This window comes from Lissotriton helveticus, chromosome 9 (genome assembly GCF_964261635.1).
Source record: "Lissotriton helveticus chromosome 9, aLisHel1.1, whole genome shotgun sequence".
In the NCBI taxonomy this organism is placed as follows: Eukaryota; Metazoa; Chordata; class Amphibia; order Caudata; family Salamandridae; genus Lissotriton; species Lissotriton helveticus.
The window spans coordinates 934510032-934529333 of NC_136070.1; the positions used below are offsets into that span (position 1 = coordinate 934510032).

General features: G+C 44.7%; 1 protein-coding gene across 5 annotated transcripts in view; it reads left to right on the forward strand.

Annotated features, from left to right (window-relative positions):
- The window catches only part of PARP3 (poly(ADP-ribose) polymerase family member 3), a 506125-nt gene that overhangs the window by 461149 nt on the left and 25674 nt on the right, over positions 1-19302 (forward strand). For all 5 annotated transcript variants that reach the window (XM_078661155.1, XM_078661159.1, XM_078661156.1 and 2 more), the window contains one exon: positions 15935-16112. In XM_078661155.1, the coding sequence (XP_078517281.1) occupies positions 15935-16112 (178 nt within the window). The remainder of the gene's footprint in view (positions 1-15934; positions 16113-19302) is intronic.

The window sequence follows — 19302 nt, forward strand, 5'->3', positions numbered from 1 at the left end:
TGACCTATATTATGAGCCGCTTTACCCAATTTCTCATGCAACAGTCTGACCGGTGCTACATCTTTCAAGCAATCCCTCTTTGGTGGGGAGTGATCTGTGATCAGGGGTGTAAACCTTCTGGCGCACCCGCTGAACAACTTTAATAGCTAAGGCATTTAAGAGAAGGTCCCCATTGGAATTCTTTTTCTCATCAACTTATTGGGGGAAGTAATTTCTCAGTTTTCCTCCTATGTTTTTCATGTTTAGATACAGCCCTCGGGGCACTTTTTCAGTTCAAGCAGGTTGACTAATATTAGTTACTCTTATCTCTATGACTTGGCAGATGGCCATTGACAAGCAATTGGGAACTGCAACCACTCTAAACAAATTGACAGTGTGTTTCATAGGAATTTTGCCATTAAGCACACTAGTTTGATCACATCATCTGCCATTATTGGTCCTTGTAAATATGTTATATGAGTTTGGTGGTCTCACTTGTTTTGCCTCTTGATTTTCTCTGTCTGTCTGGGTATTCGAATTCCCATCACAAAATTCCTTCCCCTTGCTCCCCCACCAATTTGCGTTCTCTGTAAAACTTAATTGGCAGTAATAGCACTCAAGAATATTAAGGCTGGTGGAGACGTTTAGGGGATTTCTTCTAGTTGAAGGTATTGCACATCTGTGGGTTCACTGACCAGTTTCATCAACAGTATGAGAAAAATGTGCAAAATGCCTTTGATTATATTTAATTGTTACCTCTCCTAAATGTAATTTCCCTTGCTGGTATGCTCTCGCAAATCTGGGCACCCAGAACTGTGGTATTTGAGAGTATACTTTGTTATGCACTGTTGTCATATCCGTGAGTATGATTTCCTGCTTATCTGCTAGCCAAGGCATTGGGATAAGGGTGGGAGTGATGAGTTTGGCTGTGATGTTTTACAGAACTCTGTATAAGAGTTAGGCTGGAGCTACCTGGTAAATAATGTTTCTTTCTTGTAGCCTTAATCACATTAGAGCATTTAGCAGAGGGAATTGCCAATAGGAGTCGCTGAATGGAAGCAGCTTTTTTTCTTCAGCTTTTATTTGCAGGAAGCAGGGGTTAGGAATTTTGGAAACAAATAAAAAAAATTGTATTTATCATTTTAAACAAACAGTAGTAATTAGCATATTTGTCACTTCACATTTGCAGCAGAGTTCAACAGTGAAACAGAGCTGATATATACACCTTTTATAGCAGGCGTCATTGTATAGCATCCATATTTGTAAGAGGTAGGTGGTGATTAGCAGTGTTCAGGGAACACCCTTAGGCAGTCAGTGGGCAACATAACATCATACGGTCGGTCCATCCCTCTCCAGGTATTTGATGGCATAATGGCTGCGTCCATGATTAGATGTAGTATGTAGAGTAGAGGGTGTGTCAGTGTACTAATGTGATCTTGCAAGTACAGTAGGGCACGCGGGCCGGTCAAGTGGGGTCCTGAGATTGTGTGTGCCTGGTCTCTGGAAATGTGGGAACAGTTACTTCTTTACATGTATTGGCCCACGCCACAAATGGGGCCCATATGTCTCTAGGCCTAGATGCTGTAGGCATCAAGTCCCAGTATGCAGTAAGCATCTCCTGGCAGTAGGTAATGTCATGTACCCACGTGCTCACTTGGGGCAGTCTTAGCGATCCCCAGTGTATTGCAATGCAACATTTGGCTAGTAGGAGCATCATGGCTGATAGACGGCTATCGCCCGGTGGAGCTGCAGCTACATGACCCAGTAGAGCCGTCAGAGGAGTGCAGTCTAGTCGGAAGCCACTCACTTTGAGGATAGTATCGAACACTTTGTCCCAGAATTGTGAGATGGTGCGGCCGAGCCATGCCATGTGCAGACAGGATGCCTTTGTGTCGGCACATCACCAGCACCTGGTATCAGGCCCATTTTATGTATCTGCATAGGTGTACGGTATAGCCGATGCAGGTATTTAAAATTAATAAGTCTCAATTTGTAATTGGGAGATAGGTATTTAGGCTGACTTTCCTTAGTGGGAGGTGGGTCTAGATCCGCTGTCCATAGTTCCAGTGCTCTCGGTGTGGTAATCAGTGAAGTGCGTTGTGTAGTGTTATAGATGCGTGTGACCAATTTCTTGGGTGATGGGTTTACTAGCATACACTCCAATGTAGCTAACGGTGGTAGTGCAGAGGGAAAAGAGGCATGTATTTGCCTACAGTTGGCCCTGAGTTGGTAGTAAAGGAAGAGTTCTAGGATAGGAGTGCATGCACCGTCTGGGTTCAGCGGTCTGGCTAGAATCTCATTGTCTGGGTAAAGATCGGCAAAAGAGTTTAGTCCCATCTGATGGGCACGATGGATATATCCGGCGTTGTGCAGTGGAGGAAATCTAGGGTGATATGCCAGTGACATTGATGGAGCGTGTAGCAATTGGACATTTGCGTGTCATCTGAGACCCTGCCATGCCCAGCACAGCGTCATCACTATATTTCTCTCTGCGTTAGATCTTTTGTCGGGGTGGTATAGGGGACCCGGCACCGGGGCAGGAAAAGAGACATCTTTCTCAACTGCAACATGGGGTTGGAATAGAGTAGGGTGGGTTCAGTAGTGGAGATATTGAGCTTGTGCACTCAACGCATATTGCTTGAAGTCTGGCACCCGAGACCTCCCTGTGCTAGTGGTAGTGTCAACACCTCCCAAGAAATGCGAAGTGGTTTCCCGGCCCACCTGGCCAGGCAAGGGACACAAGAAGGGAACGCAAACGCTTGAAGGCCTGTGTGAGAGGGAGGGGGATGTTGCCGAACAGAAACAATAATTTAGGCAGAATTATCATTTTTGCAATTGCTATCCTGCCGGACAGAGACAGCGGCAGACCAGCCCAAATGGCTAATTTACTCTCAAGCCAAGCAATGAGCCAACAGTAGTTCAAACTCCAGATCTCCTGTATCTCCTTGCAGAGCCAAATCCCCAAGTACTTGACCGCTCCGCTTGCCCAGGTGAGTGGAAAGTCCAGATTAAGCGCGAATGGGGCTTGTGTTAATGCAAGAAGCATTGATTTGGACTGGTTAACTTGTATCCCCGACATGCCTTCGAATAGTAGGATTTCGCATAACATTAGATTAAGATTGGTCTCGGGCTCGCGTATGTATAGTGTGATGTAATCTAATCTGCAAACATTGATATTATCAGTCATCTGTCCGAGAAGCCAAGTCCCTTAGCTGTGTGATGCTGGCGCATTCTGGCTGTGAAGGGGCTCCATTGCTATCGCGAATAACAGAGGAGAAAGGGGGCACCCCTGTCTGGTGCCACATGATATCTGGAACGGGTCTGATATCAGGTCGTTAACCTTGAGTCTGGCGGTTGGGCGGGTATAAAGCATTTGAATGAGCTTAAAAAAATTGGCGCTTATCCCAATTCTGGAAAGTATGGTGAAAAGGAACGGCCATTCGAGGAAATCAAAGGCTTTAGTTGCGTCTAAGAACACATAGAGCAGGCAGATTCTGGTCAAGTTCATGAAGGATTGAGAAGAAAGTTTGCAGGTTATGCGAAGTGGGCCTGCCCGGTATGAAGCCGGATTGGTCCGGTCTGGCGACAATCAGGAGAAGTAGTTGCAATCTATTGGCAATCAGTTTGGCCAATATCTTATTTTCTATATTGCTAAGTGATACCAGGCGATAGGAGTCACATCTGTTTGCTGGTTTATCCAGCTTTAAAATTGTAATTATAATGGTTTCCCTCAGTGTTGGAGGATGGTTTAGCTCAGTGTTGGAGGGAGGTGGCCGCATTCTAGGGATTCCTGATACACAGCCAGCAAATGGGGAGCTAGTTCCGCGGCATACGCTTTATAGACTGACGCTGGTAGTCTGTCTAGCCCAGGCACCTTGTCACCGGGCAGACCGTTGATAACTTTGGTAATATATTCTGCTGTGAATGGCATGTGTAGATATTTGCGGTGGGAGTCGCTCAGTCAGACCAAATCGATGGAGCTCAGTTAAGCTTGCAGCTCAGGGTTTGGGCTATCCTGTGTTGCAGTATGAAGGGATGTGTAAAACTGACTTAATCTATCTAGTGTGGCTGACTGCCCACGAATCGGACTGGAGTCCTCCTACAGTAAATCAGTGATGTAGGAGGAGGTGCGCTGTTGTTTAAGTATACGAGCTAAAGGTCTACCAGGGTGATCACCCTCCCCATATCTGCGAGCTCTGGCATGTTTGCCTAGGAACTTTGTTTCACAAGAGATTTTAGCACGGATAGTATCTAAGTGAGCCTGCAGGCCAGTACGATAATATGGTGACTCCGCTTGGAGTATCTCTCTCTATCCTTTCCAGGGTTGACCTGATATATTTTGAAACCCTGGATTGTTTGGCTATACAGGTGCCATGTATGACTAACTTAAAGGCTTCCCACAGTACGGATGGGGAGTCTACTGACTTTTCATTTATAGCAAAGTATTGCAGGAGCTCTTTGCATACCTCTTCTTTGAATGCTGTCACGTAATACGTGCGTAGTCAAGTGCCAGATGAAAGCGCGTGGTGCAATTTGTGGTATAGCCCAGGTCAGCAACACCGGGGCGTGGTCGGACAGGGTGCTTTGCATGTTTTTAATGGTCCGGGATGTGTTGTCCAGTGAAAGTAACCAGTAGTCGAGCATGTACCATCCGTTGTGACAAGAGGAGATGCACGTACCCTCCCTGATATCCGGGTGCCAGGAGCACCATATGTCTATCATCCCGTACTCTTGACCTATGGAATTGAGCACATGGGAGGCTCTAGGGTGTAGTTGTCGGAAAGTCCCTGCCTGGTCAAGAGAATCCTGCATAACTGCATTAAAATCACCACCCCAGGCTACCGTGTCCATACCTAGTGGCGTGATCTTAGACCAAATGGTTTCAAACAAAGCTGGGTCGTCTACGTTGGGACAATATATAGCAGCTAGAATCATTTGAGTCGTATGCAGTGTGCCATGTAGGAGAACATAGCAGCCTTCAGGGTCAAGGACCGAATTGGTGGTGGTCCAGCCCACATTACGTCAGATCAAGAGTGCCGCTCCCCGGGCATAATTGGAATATACTGCTGAGTGAACCTCCCCCCGGTATCTGTTGAGCAGCTTAGTGTCGGACGCGCACTGGAGAGGTGTCTCCTGCATGAAACGTATGTCAATTTTATACCTGATAAGATGGACATGAAGTAGTCTAGCCTTTCTGTGACTGTTTAAGCCACGAATGTTCCAGGTTAAAAACGTAACAGCTGTCATTCGTTATGATCTGGGGGATAACATGTAAGCCCCAGACCTGCTGTTGACCGTGCGTTGATTGGCAAGCTAGTGACAACTTTGAGCAAGATGGGCAATCGTGTAGGACAGTGCAAGCAATTGCTCTGTGTGCATGTCGAAGTGAATGGGCTTAACGTTGTGGTAGAGACCTTAAAAACATAAGACAACTGAAGTGGTACCCTTCCCACCCCTCCATCCACTCAAACCCCCAATTAGGTTGAGAATTCTCCCCCCCCCCCCCGGACCTCCCCCCTCCCCCGAACAAACCCATAAAGGAAACCAACATTGTGAACCATGGGAGATCTCCCTTTGGGGCATGGGTTACCCCCGAACTGTCCTGCATAAATACCAGGGTGGCCGGCTTGGCTAATCGTCACAGGAAACATACTTTGATAGGTGACAAAGGAGCTGTAAGTGTAGGACTACTTTGGTCTGAATTTCAACTGTGGGACAGCTCAGTTGGGTACAGCGACTTAAGCCAACTATAGATGTGCGCATTGTTAATCATTGTCACTCAGTCTGTCTGTCGCTGCAGCTTTTTGGGATGCTTGGGGTGACTGCCTTCTGGAGCGAAATTGTTTGGCGAACTTAAAAGCTGGCTTGGCGTCGGTGAAAAAGTGTGCTTGGCCATCGTGCGAGATTTTCCATTTTGCTGGGTAGAGCATTGCATATGGAATTTCAGCATGCTGTAACAGGCGCTTCGTAGAGAGGAATTCTTTACGTGCGGCTTGGACCAGAGGAGTAAAGGCCGGGAAAATAGATATGTTATTGCCTTGGTGATGGCTAGGGCCGTGCTTTCTGGCTGCTTTTAGTATTGAGTCTCTGTTGCATTAGTTTAATAACCACGCTATTATGGGTCTAGGCGTGCCGCCAACTGGTGGTTTAGGTCCAACCACAAATACTGTAGAGAGTACAGTTGGAAAAACGATTGTGCAGCAAAGCTTCTACATAGGGTTCCATTTTGGGTATGGCGGTGGTTTCTGGTATTCCGGCTATGCAAAGGTTGTTTCGCCGGGATCGCGCCTCCAAATCATCGTTCTTTGCCATCATCAAAGTGAGGACTCGCTCCATGTTGGGGAGGTGTTCTTTGGAGTCCACTTGGTATTCATGTGCCTCCTTCATGCAGTTCTCCGAGATATCCAGCCTGGCCTCATGTGAGTCAACTAGGCTCTTTACTGTGTCTAACCTGGAAGCAAGTGCGTCTAGTTTGGTGTCCATGGACCTTAAGTTTGAGCGGACCTCCAGCATAATGATGTGCAGATCGTCTTCTTGTTTGTCACTGCCCTGAATCGGTTCGGTCTTTGGTTCCAAACTGGTGTCTCCAGCTCTGGTGTGGTGCTTGTTTTCAAATGGCAGTTTGGACTGCTTAGGGTAATTTTTCCCTTTGTTGGAGGTAGATCAGGTTATCTGGGCTCGGGGCGAGTGGTCCGCGAGCTATGCTGTGCTGTCGTTGCCCACGGGTGTCTCTCCAGCAGCAAATGCGCATGGTTAGCTGCAGGCTTATTTCTGCGGTTGGCTCGCCTAGATTGCACAGGTACCAGGGGGAGCGAGAGCCCCAGCAGCAGCGTGGAGCTAAGCTGCATGGGACCGCTACACCCCGCACCGTCTTGCTCTGGGCTCAGTGCTCTCTCTCACCCCTCTGCCCAGTGCCCCCGGGCCCTCCGAGTTATGACCAAGCACGCTGCCAGCGGGAGTCGGTCGCCAGCATGGGAAGGCCTTACTGCGAACCCCAGTTTAGAGGAGGCCCTACCTGCCTGTACATCAATCAGCAGCCCCCTGGGGCCCAAGGCCTACTCATGTGGCCCCCAGGTTGCTGTAATTGGTTAGCTCCACATGTCTGCTGGTCCGTGCAAGCCCAGTTCGGAGGTTTGCGTGTCCTTCCTCTGGTCGCCGCAAGCCGTCTCAGCTGCATTCGCACGGCGTTCGCTCCGCTACTACAAGGGACTGTTGTGGCCGGATAGATGGCTGTGGTCACGTCGGCTAGGGCTGCTGCCTCCTGTGCCCCGCTCTGTCGCTCGATCACAGACCGCAGCGTGATGCGACAGGGCAAATCGTTAGCTGCACCTTCCACCAGCTACAGACCAGCAAGGTAATTTTGCAGTTTTTCCGGTGCGCTGCGCTGCCGGGCTGCGAGGATATTGCAGCACTGTCCTGATGATTGCCAACGATTGATGGTAGCTGGGAGGTGATGGCGGTAGTGTTCAGCCCAGGGTGCTCAGTGAGCACTAGGGTGTAGAGCGCCGCCCTGGGCTCCGCAGCTACGGCTCGGCCATGCTTCTTTCCACAATGTCGTCTCCTCGGACGTAACTGCCTCTTTGAGCCGCGTGTTGACACATGAAAGGGATGATGGTGTCCTCCACAGGTTGCGGAATCCAGCTCACGATGTCAAGATTGTTGATCTCCTGTGTTGATAAGGATATTGAAGGATACTGAGCCTGGCCAGCAGAGTCCCCTTAGCAAGCGGCCATCTTGCTGCACGGCCAAGCTACGCCCCCCATTTTGGAAACAAACTTGATTTTTTAAAGGCATATTGCTCTACAGAGGGGTATGTTGGTTTTGCGCTTTTAATGTGGGGCCAGACTACCTTGCTGCTGATACCTTATCCCTTGGTGGCTAGAATAATTTTTTATTTGAATGGAATTTAACCTAAGAAAAAATTCATTATTAATCCACCACTGAATTGGGGTGCGACAATTTAGCATATTTCGGTCAGCCAGCTACCTATTTTCCTCCGCCTGATTTTATTATTATTTTTTTTTTTGTGTGTGCAAATTTTAAACCTGTGCCTCCTTATGGAAGTTTATCAAATACAAAGGGGAGAAACCAAAACAGAGGAAAAATTACCTTACAATCTCTCCTCGTGTAGGAGATAAAGAGCAAATCTGATAATACAGCTACACTCAGTTAACTCTCCCTTTACCCATCTCCTCCAGCCCAGCCCACTAGAGAAGGTCAGGCATAATCTGTCTATTTTAAAAAAAATGGTTTGCATTAAGCTGCCACGTGGCTATGGGCGCCACCTTCCATGGCATTGTCTGTAGCAGTGTTCATAGTCCAAAGAATCACAGTGCTCATAATCACACTGCTGATTTGTTACTAAGATAAAGATTTTACAGAGCCCATTTATGGATATTGCATCCTCTATCTGCCTCCTGCAGCTTGAAATCACATTTACATTCTGCAAACTTTTTAATGTATTGGTGCAAAAAAAAGATAGAACTCTACACGCCACCTTGTGAGATCTCCTGATTGCATTCCTGGTGTAAATTCCAGGGTATTAGGCAAGGGAAAGGAGGTGAGCGATCCCTTTCTCATTAATCTGTCCCAGATCTCAATTCAAGTGGGGATGGGTAGATGCATGCTTTTGGCATTTGAAATAGTGGCAATCAGGCTAGGTCCTAGAGGGGTCTCCGAGCGATTGCCCAATCGATGAACACTCACTACTTATCTCTCTCCCTAGCGGTCCATTTTAAAATGTGCCTAATATGTGTTGTGTAGAATGTTAGGGCATCCCAGGCCTCATCGTTTGCTAGGTTCCATCAGCAACCTCCTGCTTAGGCGGGGCCTACAGCCTGCCCAAATAAGACATGTCTGCAAATATTTTATAGTGATGAGGGCTGGCTGTGCTTAGAAAACATAGAGCAGTCTCTGCATCAGGTTACTTTTGTTTACATTGATTCCACCCACCCCCAAAATAGACATTGAGTTCAGTTGTTTGAGGTGCACCTTTATTTGGTTACAGAGAACTGATGAGTTAGCCTCAGTACAACTCTTTAACTCAGGGGACATCGATCTACAGTCCGCTGTGGATCCTCCTGTGAAAGTTACGGTCCCAGTATCTCTAATTTGTGCCTATTAATTTTAAATCCTCAGGCTGCCTCAAACCTGTAAAGTTCCTCCACGGTTGAAGGCACTGAGTGCAATGCATTTGAAATGTGAGAGCAGGACATCATCTGTGTTTAAGCAGATCTTATGTTCTTCTGAGACAAATTTACACATTTTGATTTCACCTCATCTCCTAATTCTATCCGCTAGGAGTTAGACCACCAGCGCAAAAAGAAGCGTTGAGAGCAAGCAACCATTCTGCTTACAAGGTGTAAGCCGTAGAGGGCCCAATCTCCTTCCGATTAGCTGAATCCAGACCTCAAGGTCCAACTTGCATGATGAATGCCTTTTCGGCATCCAGGATTAGAAGTACCATCTTGACCTTTTTCCTGCTAAGTTTTCCCACCAGTGTACAATTCTTGTGTTATCTGGCTCTTAACCTAACTTTGATAAAGCTCACCTGGCCAGAATCCTGCAAAAAGTGCATCCAGTTGTCAAGGCAATTGGCCAAAATTCTAATGTATATCTTGACATTCATATTTAAAAGTGTGATAGGCCTATCAGAGGCAGAACTCATGAGATATTTTCTGCATTTTGGAATTAGAGCAACAGCTGCCTCTCTCATTGTAGGCAGCACCTCCTCCCCCCAGCAAAATAGTTGAGTTGGTATTTTTAGGTGCTTGCTTAGTTAAGGGCTTCGTAAAACACTAGTGTAAAGCAATCAAGGTTGAGGGTTTTGTTCAGGAGCATATTTTTTAGTACATGTTGCGGCTCACTTAGCTCTAATGGGCCATTTAGATTCTCTACACCTGAGTAAGGTACGGCTGGGAGCTCAACATGTTCAAGGTATTGCCTAATATTATCTGATGTTTTCCTCCTTTAGTATATAGCTAGGCTTTCCTGTTTTCCGTTTCTATTTTTGGTAAATTCTGGTGTTTTTTTTTCAGTGTTTTCAAGTGATTTCACTATCTTAAAAAAACAGTCGTTATCAGTGGTTACATGTTTTAGCGCCATTAAAAACAACAGGAAAAAGTGTTTTTCCGGTGTTTATGGAATGTTTTGTTTTTCTTTTTGCTCACTTTCTGCACTGATTGCGCATGGTATATAGACAGTGTACGTATAGTGTATATGAGGTCCAAATAGATTTTTGCAAATTAAACTTATTGTGGTGCACCATACAATACTTCTTCAGTTAGTCTTTGGTCATGTGTGCTCACTCTTTCCTTCCCATGTAAACCTTTGTGAAAAGGCCATTTCAAAATTGGCACTTGAGACAGGCAACGCCAAAACAGCCAGTATTCAATTTGTTAACTCTGGCCACTGACATAGCTTTCCATTCCAATACTGGTGTACTTGGAATTTGCGATTCCCAGGGCAGGTTCTGCAACATTTGCGTTGAGCTGGGTGCTTATCCCCTCAGAGTTATTGAAGCATTCAAAAATGAAGCATCACTTTTGAAACTACGGAGGAAATTCCCTTTATGGAAGGGATCTAGAACTTGTACAGAGTAACACAGTGAGGTTGCATTGACTTCAAATGCCATGGTTGGTGAAGGGACATTTCTATGCATCATTACAAGCCATTTCTCATACATTGTAAAATAAAAGTTCCTGAATTGCTCTTTAACATAGCTTTGCTTTTCATGTGGCAAGTACTTTAACCTAGAACATGTTGCAGTACCAAAGTCACTAAAGGTGTCTCCCCTGCCTACTCTTAAGGAGAAGTTTCACATCTACACCAATTATGCTGAACACGTGGCAGACAAGGGTGTTGTCAGACTCTAGTTTTTTTATTATGTCCACTACAGCTGTTATGTTTTCCTGTAAAGAGTGCAGTAGAGTGTACTTTTTTTCACATCACTATCAATATTCGACCAAAGATCCTCCCATGTCGTGCCTTTGGCATCATTACTCATCAAAAAGTCTGTAAACGGTTGCCACATGGATAATATAGCATTCATAGCCCCTTGGACTGAGAACCATTAGCTGAGGGAAACAGTTAGGATGACTCTCTCTTTGATGCCACACAAAGTACGAAATTTGAAATATTTGCATTTTAGTTCTTGTGCAACAGAAAACAGCGCACCAGATGGACTAAAAAGTCAATAGCATTCCTCATGAACTCAGAAGATTGGAAAGATACTCTCCGCATGCCATCTAACAAGTGGCAAGGATCTCTTACAGGGTAGCACTTCAGCTCGGGTATCAATTTTGACAGGTCATCACACAACTTTTTCATATACATAGCTGAATCACTGCAAACACAAATAATATCACTTAAATCTTTGTTGAACTTGGAAAGAACCTTTTTTGCAGAGCATTCCAAGTGACACTGCGTTCCATGTTTCCAAAAGTCTGGTGTCCTGTTTTCACCACTATCCCAGATGCTTGGCAATAGCGCCCTTTTCACATATACGTGTCACTATACCTTGCATTGAATGTTTAAAGCCTGAGGTGTTGGCAGTTCACCTACTATCAATATTGACTCACTAGAGATTAGGGGCTGATGTATTAACGGTTTTTACCCATTCTCTGTGGGTAAACGTGATGACACATATTAAGAGATTCTTATGAAACCAGCCATTTTTCCTATCAGTGAAAGAATCAAACGTAGCCAAAATATCAAATATAGTTTGATATTTCCTGATTCTCTACAGTGTATGAAATAATTAAACAAGACCAAAAACATGCTTCTAACCCCTGTATCTTTAGACCAAAGACCACAAAACTGAAAAAAAGAAAAAGGAAGAAGAAACAATATTTGAGTGGCATCCCTAAACAACAAAACTCAAGAAGAATAATTGTTAGTCCACCAGTCTTTCTTACTGCTAGCTTGTATAACAAAGTTACATTGTATTGGCCCCTTCAGGAAGAAAAAAAATGACTGTCACTCTTTTTTCTTTCTTTGAATGACATTTAGTTTGTTGTTGTGCCGGTGTTTGTTCAGTGTTTATATGTTTTCACTGGTGAGGGCTATTTTTCTTTTAGTGGAGTTTTATCAGTTCTTTTAGGTTTAAACCTAAAACCGGACAGCCTATATATAGCTCAACGTAGAAAGCTTTTAAACCTTCTTTTTTCTGCCACATTTGTGGTTAGCGCTGCATCTTTTTTTCCTTACCTGCATAACACATGTCCTTGCCCTCCGGCTCAGAGCACAGAGGCATCTAGCTAAGATTGTGCCTATGTGGTTCTCTTTTTCATAGATAGCACCGTTGCCCACAGCTTAAATGGTGTGAGCTCTATTCTGAACAGGTCTCCCTCAACTGTAGATCAGAAACATCTATAGTCTTCCCCTGCGCCACCGCATTTCACACTTGGTCTCTTCTATTTTATTGTTCGCAAAGTACTCTTCTATCACTTTTATCATGCTTTTTTAGCTGGATCACAAAACAGCGTGTGGTATAGCTTCCATCTGCTTTTCCCATGCTCTGCACCCACCCCTCCCACTCTAGTGTCATGTGTGCATGATCAGACACAAAGATTTCTATATTCAATAGCGTGTGAATAGTACCCTGCGAGACAAATAATTGATGCAGGAGTATGTTCTGTGGAAGTAGTAGTAGAAAAAAATATCTATATCTCTTGAGTGTGCCACCTGCCTGGAATCTTCAAGACCCCAGTCCACTATGACTTGTCCTTCTTTTTTAAAAACATTTTTAATTCCCAAGCCCCTGCCTCTGTTTTGTGGGAGCTATCTAGACGGGCATCCCAATTCTGTTGGGGGCAGAAACATTCAATAACATGACTCATTATGCCCACCTGGACGTGTGCTTGGATGAATCGACTACCTCGATCCTTTTTCACTCGCTTGAATTCTCCTCCAAGCAAGTGACATTTCTTGGAACTGTAATTTGAACGTAGCAGCTAATGGCTGTTGATAACAGAGTTAAAACGCCTCCCTTAGCTCCCCTTGCGTTTCTCAATGCATAGGCCAGTAAAAAGAGTCCATCCCTTCCCCCACCTCAAGCCAGGCTTAATCCACAATTAAACTAACATAAATACATTTCACCTAAACAAAAACACATAATATTATGTAACCAAAAGAGTCCCAGAAGGAGACAACCCATGGTGGTCTTCCCTTCTCATGACTCCCTTCTCATGACTCCCCTTTCTGTTTAGTGGAATTCAAAGCCACCATCTATGAAACAGGAAAACAAACATTCCACCCACCGTGCCTGGAAGAAAAGTCCTCTCCCTCCTCTTTAAGTCTCTGATTATCAGCATATGCAACACCCAACATTGTCTTCCATTGGACAAGCTGAGTACAACATATCTGGTTCAAAGCAAAGATACGAGTCTCTTTATTTTATGCCTATTTTTCTCTGTAGTTTCTATGCTTGTGCAGGTGGCGAGTGTCCCCTGGGGCATCCCTTCATCCTGTCGCTGCCAGACACCTCCCACACTTTGACCCTGCTGTCTGAGCGATCCAGGTTATCCGCAAACCCTTTTCTGGGTCATAATTTGACTTAAGAGTGTCCTTCCATGTAAACTGCACCTCCATGGGGATTGACCATCTGTAGTGTATCCATTGTTTATGGATTTCGACCTTGAGTGGTTTGAAATCGCATCTGTGCCACAGAGTGGCTTCCAGAAGGTTTTGATGCTGTACAACCTGCTGCCTTCAAACAGTCAGTTCTCGGACTTTCTTTTTTGCCCATGGTAGCCTCCTTTTGTCTACGATCTATAACGTTTCTGGGTCATGCTCCTGTTTCATTTGAGCGATTACCCACTCTGTTCACCCTGAAGATAGCAGTTGGGATATGATGGAAGTTCTTGCAGTCTCTGTTAGAAAAGTTACGTTAGGCGGGCCTGGATTTCGTCACCTTAATTTTCTTTCTTTTAAGTTGTAAATGTGAATATTGTCTCTAGGCGGTCCAGCCCGACAAAGCGGGGGAGGTCTGTGCCTGTCCCACAGGGATCATTCCAGCATTGTAGGGTCTCATTGCCTTTGCTCCGCCCCTTTATTTTTTGCTCCCCTCCTTTTCTTCGGGGGAGTAACCGATGCACTTCAGTGATCCCAATGATACCTCCGTGAAGATGTTATGTTGGAGCAGATTATTTTATTGTGTATCTCCACACCCCACCAGTTCCTCTATGGGCATCAAAGTACTCTTCTATGCTGTGTATGTTCAGCCTTTCTCAGCTACCCCCCAGGACAAAAGACACATAGGGATAGAGGCAACACTCTCTCCGTCCACTTACATGGGGCTCACAGTGGACACATACATCTTGAGTACTCCACAACATATCCGCACCTCCAGGGCCTGCTACACAAACCACTCCACTCCTACGAGTGGTAGGCCTATATGTCCATGTAAGTTAAGTAGGTGGTACTCTAAAAAAAAAAAAAAAACACAAATTGACGTAGTTGCCTCGCGACCCCCTCTGTTCGGATGCTGCCATTTTGAATTGGGCCGGTGGCTGTCCAACAAACTCCCTTGTCGCCAGGCTTTAGAGGGCGGCCCGCCCACATTCACATTAGGGAGAGAGGCCCGGTTCCAATGTTCTGCTTGCTGGTGCCTTCTGGGTCCTACTTCTTGTCTGGCGGTGCCACCATCTTGTATTTGGCACCTGCTTGCCCTTGAATGCTATTTGCCGGCCATGCTCAGTGACCCCTCACCAGCGTATGAGTCCCTTAAAAGTTGCCGGTCAGGGCTGTATTCCTAGTGGAGTTTGGAGCAATGCACACTGGATGCTAGCACACTGCCTTCTTACCCAGTCACACTTCACCTGATTTTTAAATTGGCTTTAAACTCAATTTTGGATCATCAGCATATTTGCTAGAAAATTGTTTGAGTAGGTTAGCCAGCAGCTGTATATTTATTTTAAAAAGAAAAGGTGACAGAAATCATTTTTGGGGGAGATTGGAATGTAACTGGCAGCATGATGACTGACTGAGATATGTCTCCAACAATTGAGTTTAGCCAAGCTAATCCTGTTCCTGAAAAACCTGCTCCTTTTAGAATGGCAGGATTAGTAGTATCGAAGGCAGCAGCGGAGGTCCATAAAACCAAGGCTCGACCCCACCTCCATCCACCAGGATAGATGGCCAGTTCATCCAGAAGCGGTAATTTGTTCACCAGTGGCAGAGGATAGGAGAGATCCTGTTGGTTCTCGATACTCTTGGCTTGTTGTGGTCATACTTTGCTTGCAGTATTAAAACTGCTGCATAGTCATAATTCTTTTTTTTTCTGATATGACTTGAAAGTGAAGAATGTGGTTCCTTGCAGCCTCCATTATTCTCTTTACAGTGCTGGATAGTGTATCATAGTATGTGATGCGTTTCCTTCCCCAATTTGGCTCGTCCTACTCATGAATTTGTTTTCAGGTGGCTCGCTGTACTGAATAGCACAATGCCCAACATTCTGGACCATTGGCCTTTTTTCAAAGAGAGTAGAAGTAGAGACTGTCATTGAGCTCTGTTCGACATCCACCCCTGTAGTTTTCAGTTTATTGATGTGTGCATTTTGGGAATGTAATAAAGATAGAAACATGTAGTTTTCTCTATATCTGGAGCCCTTGCACCTTCCTTGAACCACAAAATATCTTTTAAACCTTCTGCCCATTTCCGAACAGTGTTCCAAACTCTGCTTTCGACTCCAGTCAATCTTGTTTTTCTAAATCCAACCAAAATCCCTGTCTGTCTTGTTATCCCTGACCTGATCTTCTATCAACTTATTTTTGTACTGGATTCTTACTCTGGGAAGGGCCCTTATACCAAAGGGGTTAATTCTTGCCAGGGACTGAAGCCTTATGTTAGATTGGGGAATGATTTACACCTTAAAAGAGAAAACGACATTCTGCTATCACATTCTGTTCATAATTATGGAGACTCCTCCTATTACATCTGATATTTGCCTTCCCAGGGCAGTCGCTTTGCAGCTCACGATGGTCTAGACAATCGACGTCTGCTTTGGCATGGAACTAATGTGGCAGTGGTGGCTGCTATTCTTAAGAGTGGGCTCCGGATCATGCCACATTCCGGTGGCCGTGTGGGCAAAGGCATCTATTTTGCTTCGGAGAACAGCAAGTCGGCTGGATACGGTAATTCCATTTTTATACCCAGTTTAATCGCAGTCGGAGTTTGGAGGGGTGTCAAGTTGTTAAACAGTTTTTCAGTGATTGTGTTTGTTTCTAATGTGACCACTGCTTTCTCTGCTAGAGATGATAATCTAAATCTATTTTATCTGTACTTGTTGCTCTCTGTGAACAAACATATGTAATAATTGCATGCATGACTCAAAGAGCTATACACCACAGCTCACCTGGCTACCTCCCTCAGAAGCTGACAATTTCTGGTGGCTCAAGAACCACTAGAAGTACAAGAATCTTTTTCTGAAACCTCGTAGATTCCGGAAGGAAAAAACATATAAGCGTTCCTTCTCAGGAATGGCACCCAGGATCTGGAATTCACTCCCTCCAGAAACCAGACTTATCACCTCCACTACATTCGTTAAGAAAGAATTGAAAGCTATCCTCATGGCTAAATTTACGTGAACTTGTACCTTACTTTGGAACTATTTGAGACTCCTCACTATTTGTAATATTCGTTTTTCAGACTGTCTATTTGCATATTATTGGTTTAACTGATTGTTTATGCTCCCTCTTGTATCTACCCTATTTTGCTACTCATTTACTACCTTACACTATCCTTCGCTCAAATGCTTGTTAATTGCTCTCTTGTTTCTCCTACCCCTTGTAAAGCGCTCTGATATCTGCAAAGATCTTGTTCGCGCTATATAAAACTCTCAAAATAAATAAAAAATAAATAAAGCAACTCTAGTTTGGATTAGGTCCCAGTTTGCTTTAAACCTTAGCTTTTGGATATACTTGTAATTTTGCCTCCATTTGATGAGCCTACAAAAATATGCCATTGACATGGTGTGTCAAACTAGGCTTCACCATGCCAATTACTGCGAAGGCTTGTCCATAGGTGTAGAAGATGGGAATGTTGGGGTAGTAATAGGTGGCTGAACAAAAGTGGACCTCTTTTCCATTTTAACCGCCTTTGGAAATTTGCTTACAGCCTCAACAAAAATCTCAGAGAAGTTACACCACACTTGAAATGTAAAGGTGTGCAGAGTCTGGTGTTGGGTATGCCGGAGGTGCGCTTTGGGAATTGGTTATAGACCCTGCAGTATACTCTAAAAACATTCAAAACACTTTGTTACGGGTCAGTTATGGTTTTATCTGCTCATAACACATTAAAGTATCGTAAAAAAAAACTCTGTTTTCCTCGAAAGGGAACTTTAAGTTAAGGTATGGTTATATATTAAATCCCAACCCTGCTCAAAGCCGGCCAGTTAAGATGACCTGCACAAACCATAACTACGGCCATTAAAACCAGAACTCTACTTCCAAATGAACTGCTCATAATATGTGACGGAAGGTATTCTAGACTACACCAGAGGTCCCCTTCTCATTGATATTATTGGTTACATCACTGTTGCTACATTGCTTCTTTCTTCGAATATGTGTCTTTTTTTCTCTTTTTTTTTCTCCATTTGATTTAATCAAAATATATTTTGTGGTAAGCATTTGAAATGGTATGTGTTTTCAAGTGTATTTTCAGATGGTCTCTAGAATCAAGTAAACTTATTTTTGAAAGGGCACATGAGTATTGATATCATATATGTTCTCTTGGAATGATAATTATCCAATCTTTAACACATTTTTTTAAAACAGATTTTTAACTTCCGTCCCCTAATACACGTTGGCTCTTTTCTTTTCCCTTTTTCTTGCAGCTCTTCTACTATGCAGTTAAATATTTTCAGCTTTTATCTTTGTTGTTCATTGACATAAGAGTCTTTCTTCAAATCAGCACTTCTAATTAGGTTTTTCTACACATTGAACTTGGGTTCTTGCTTGGTAATGAATGTACCTGACATTCAGTGATTTAAAAAATTGATTGTTTCATCACGTGACAATGTCTTGCATATATTTTTTACAGTAAATCGAAGAGTATATTTGTGTTTCCATTTCCTTTTTAAAATAATTTCATCCTAATTTCTATATTTTCTTGTTCTGGTTCATCACTACTTTGGTTGTATATCATATCTAGTTACAGATTGGCACTGATGAAGCAACATGTGTTGTGCAACACTTGTTGGCACCTGTTGATTTGGATTTGAAAAAATGTATGTGTGTAGTGGAATTATGTAGGGTAGATTGGAATTATTTGTGGAGCAGCATGAAGCATAAGGAAGGTGAGTGAGGAGGCGAAGAGCAGCGTGACCCACTGATAGGGAGAGTGAGAAGAGCAGCAGGTGGTACAAGGTAGGAGAGTAAGGAAAAGAGCAGCATGAGTCAGAAAGGAGGAGACTGCGGAGAACCGCAGCATGAGGCCAAAGGATGGAGTGTGAGGAGAAGAGCAGCAGCGTGAGGCACAAGGACAGTGAGGAGAAGAACATCGTAAAGCACAAGAACGAAGAGTGAGGAGAAGAGCAGCATGAGGCAGAAAGGAGGAGACTGAGGAGAACAGCAGCGTGAGGCACAAGGACAATGAGGAGAAGAACATCGTAAAGCACAAGGACGAAGAGTGAGGAGAAGAGCAGCATGAGGCAGAAAGGAGGAGACTGAGGAGAACAGCAGCATGAGGCAGAAGGACGGAGAGTGAGGAGAAGAACAGCAGCGTGAGGCACAAGGACAATGAGGAGAAGAACATAGTGAGGCACAAGGACGGAGAGTGAGGAGAAGAGCAGCATGAGGCAGAAAGGAGGAGACTGAGGAGAACAGCAGCATGAGGCAGAAGGACGGAGAGTGAGGAGAAGAACAGCAGCGTGAGGCACAAGGACAATGAGGAGAAGAACATAGTGAGGCACAAGGACGGAGAGTGAGGAGAAGAGCAGCATGAGGCAGAAAGGAGGAGACTGAGGAGAACAGCAGCGTGAGGCACAAGGACAATGAGGAGAAGAACATAGTGAGCCACAAGGACAGCAGCATGAGGCAGAGGGAGGAGAGTGAGGAGAAGAGCAACATGAAGCAGAAGGACAGAGTGAGGAGAATAGCAGCGTGAGGCACAAGGACAGTGAGGAGAACAATAGCGTAAGGCACAAGGACGGAGACTGAGGAGAAGAGCAGCATGAGGCAGAAGGAAGGAGAGAGGAGAACAGCAGCATGAGGCAGAAGGAAGGAGAGTTAGGAGAAGAACAGCATGAGATACAAGGAAGGAGAGTGAGGAGAAGAGCAACATGAAGCAGAAGGACAGAGTGAGGAGAAGAGCAGCGTGAGGCAC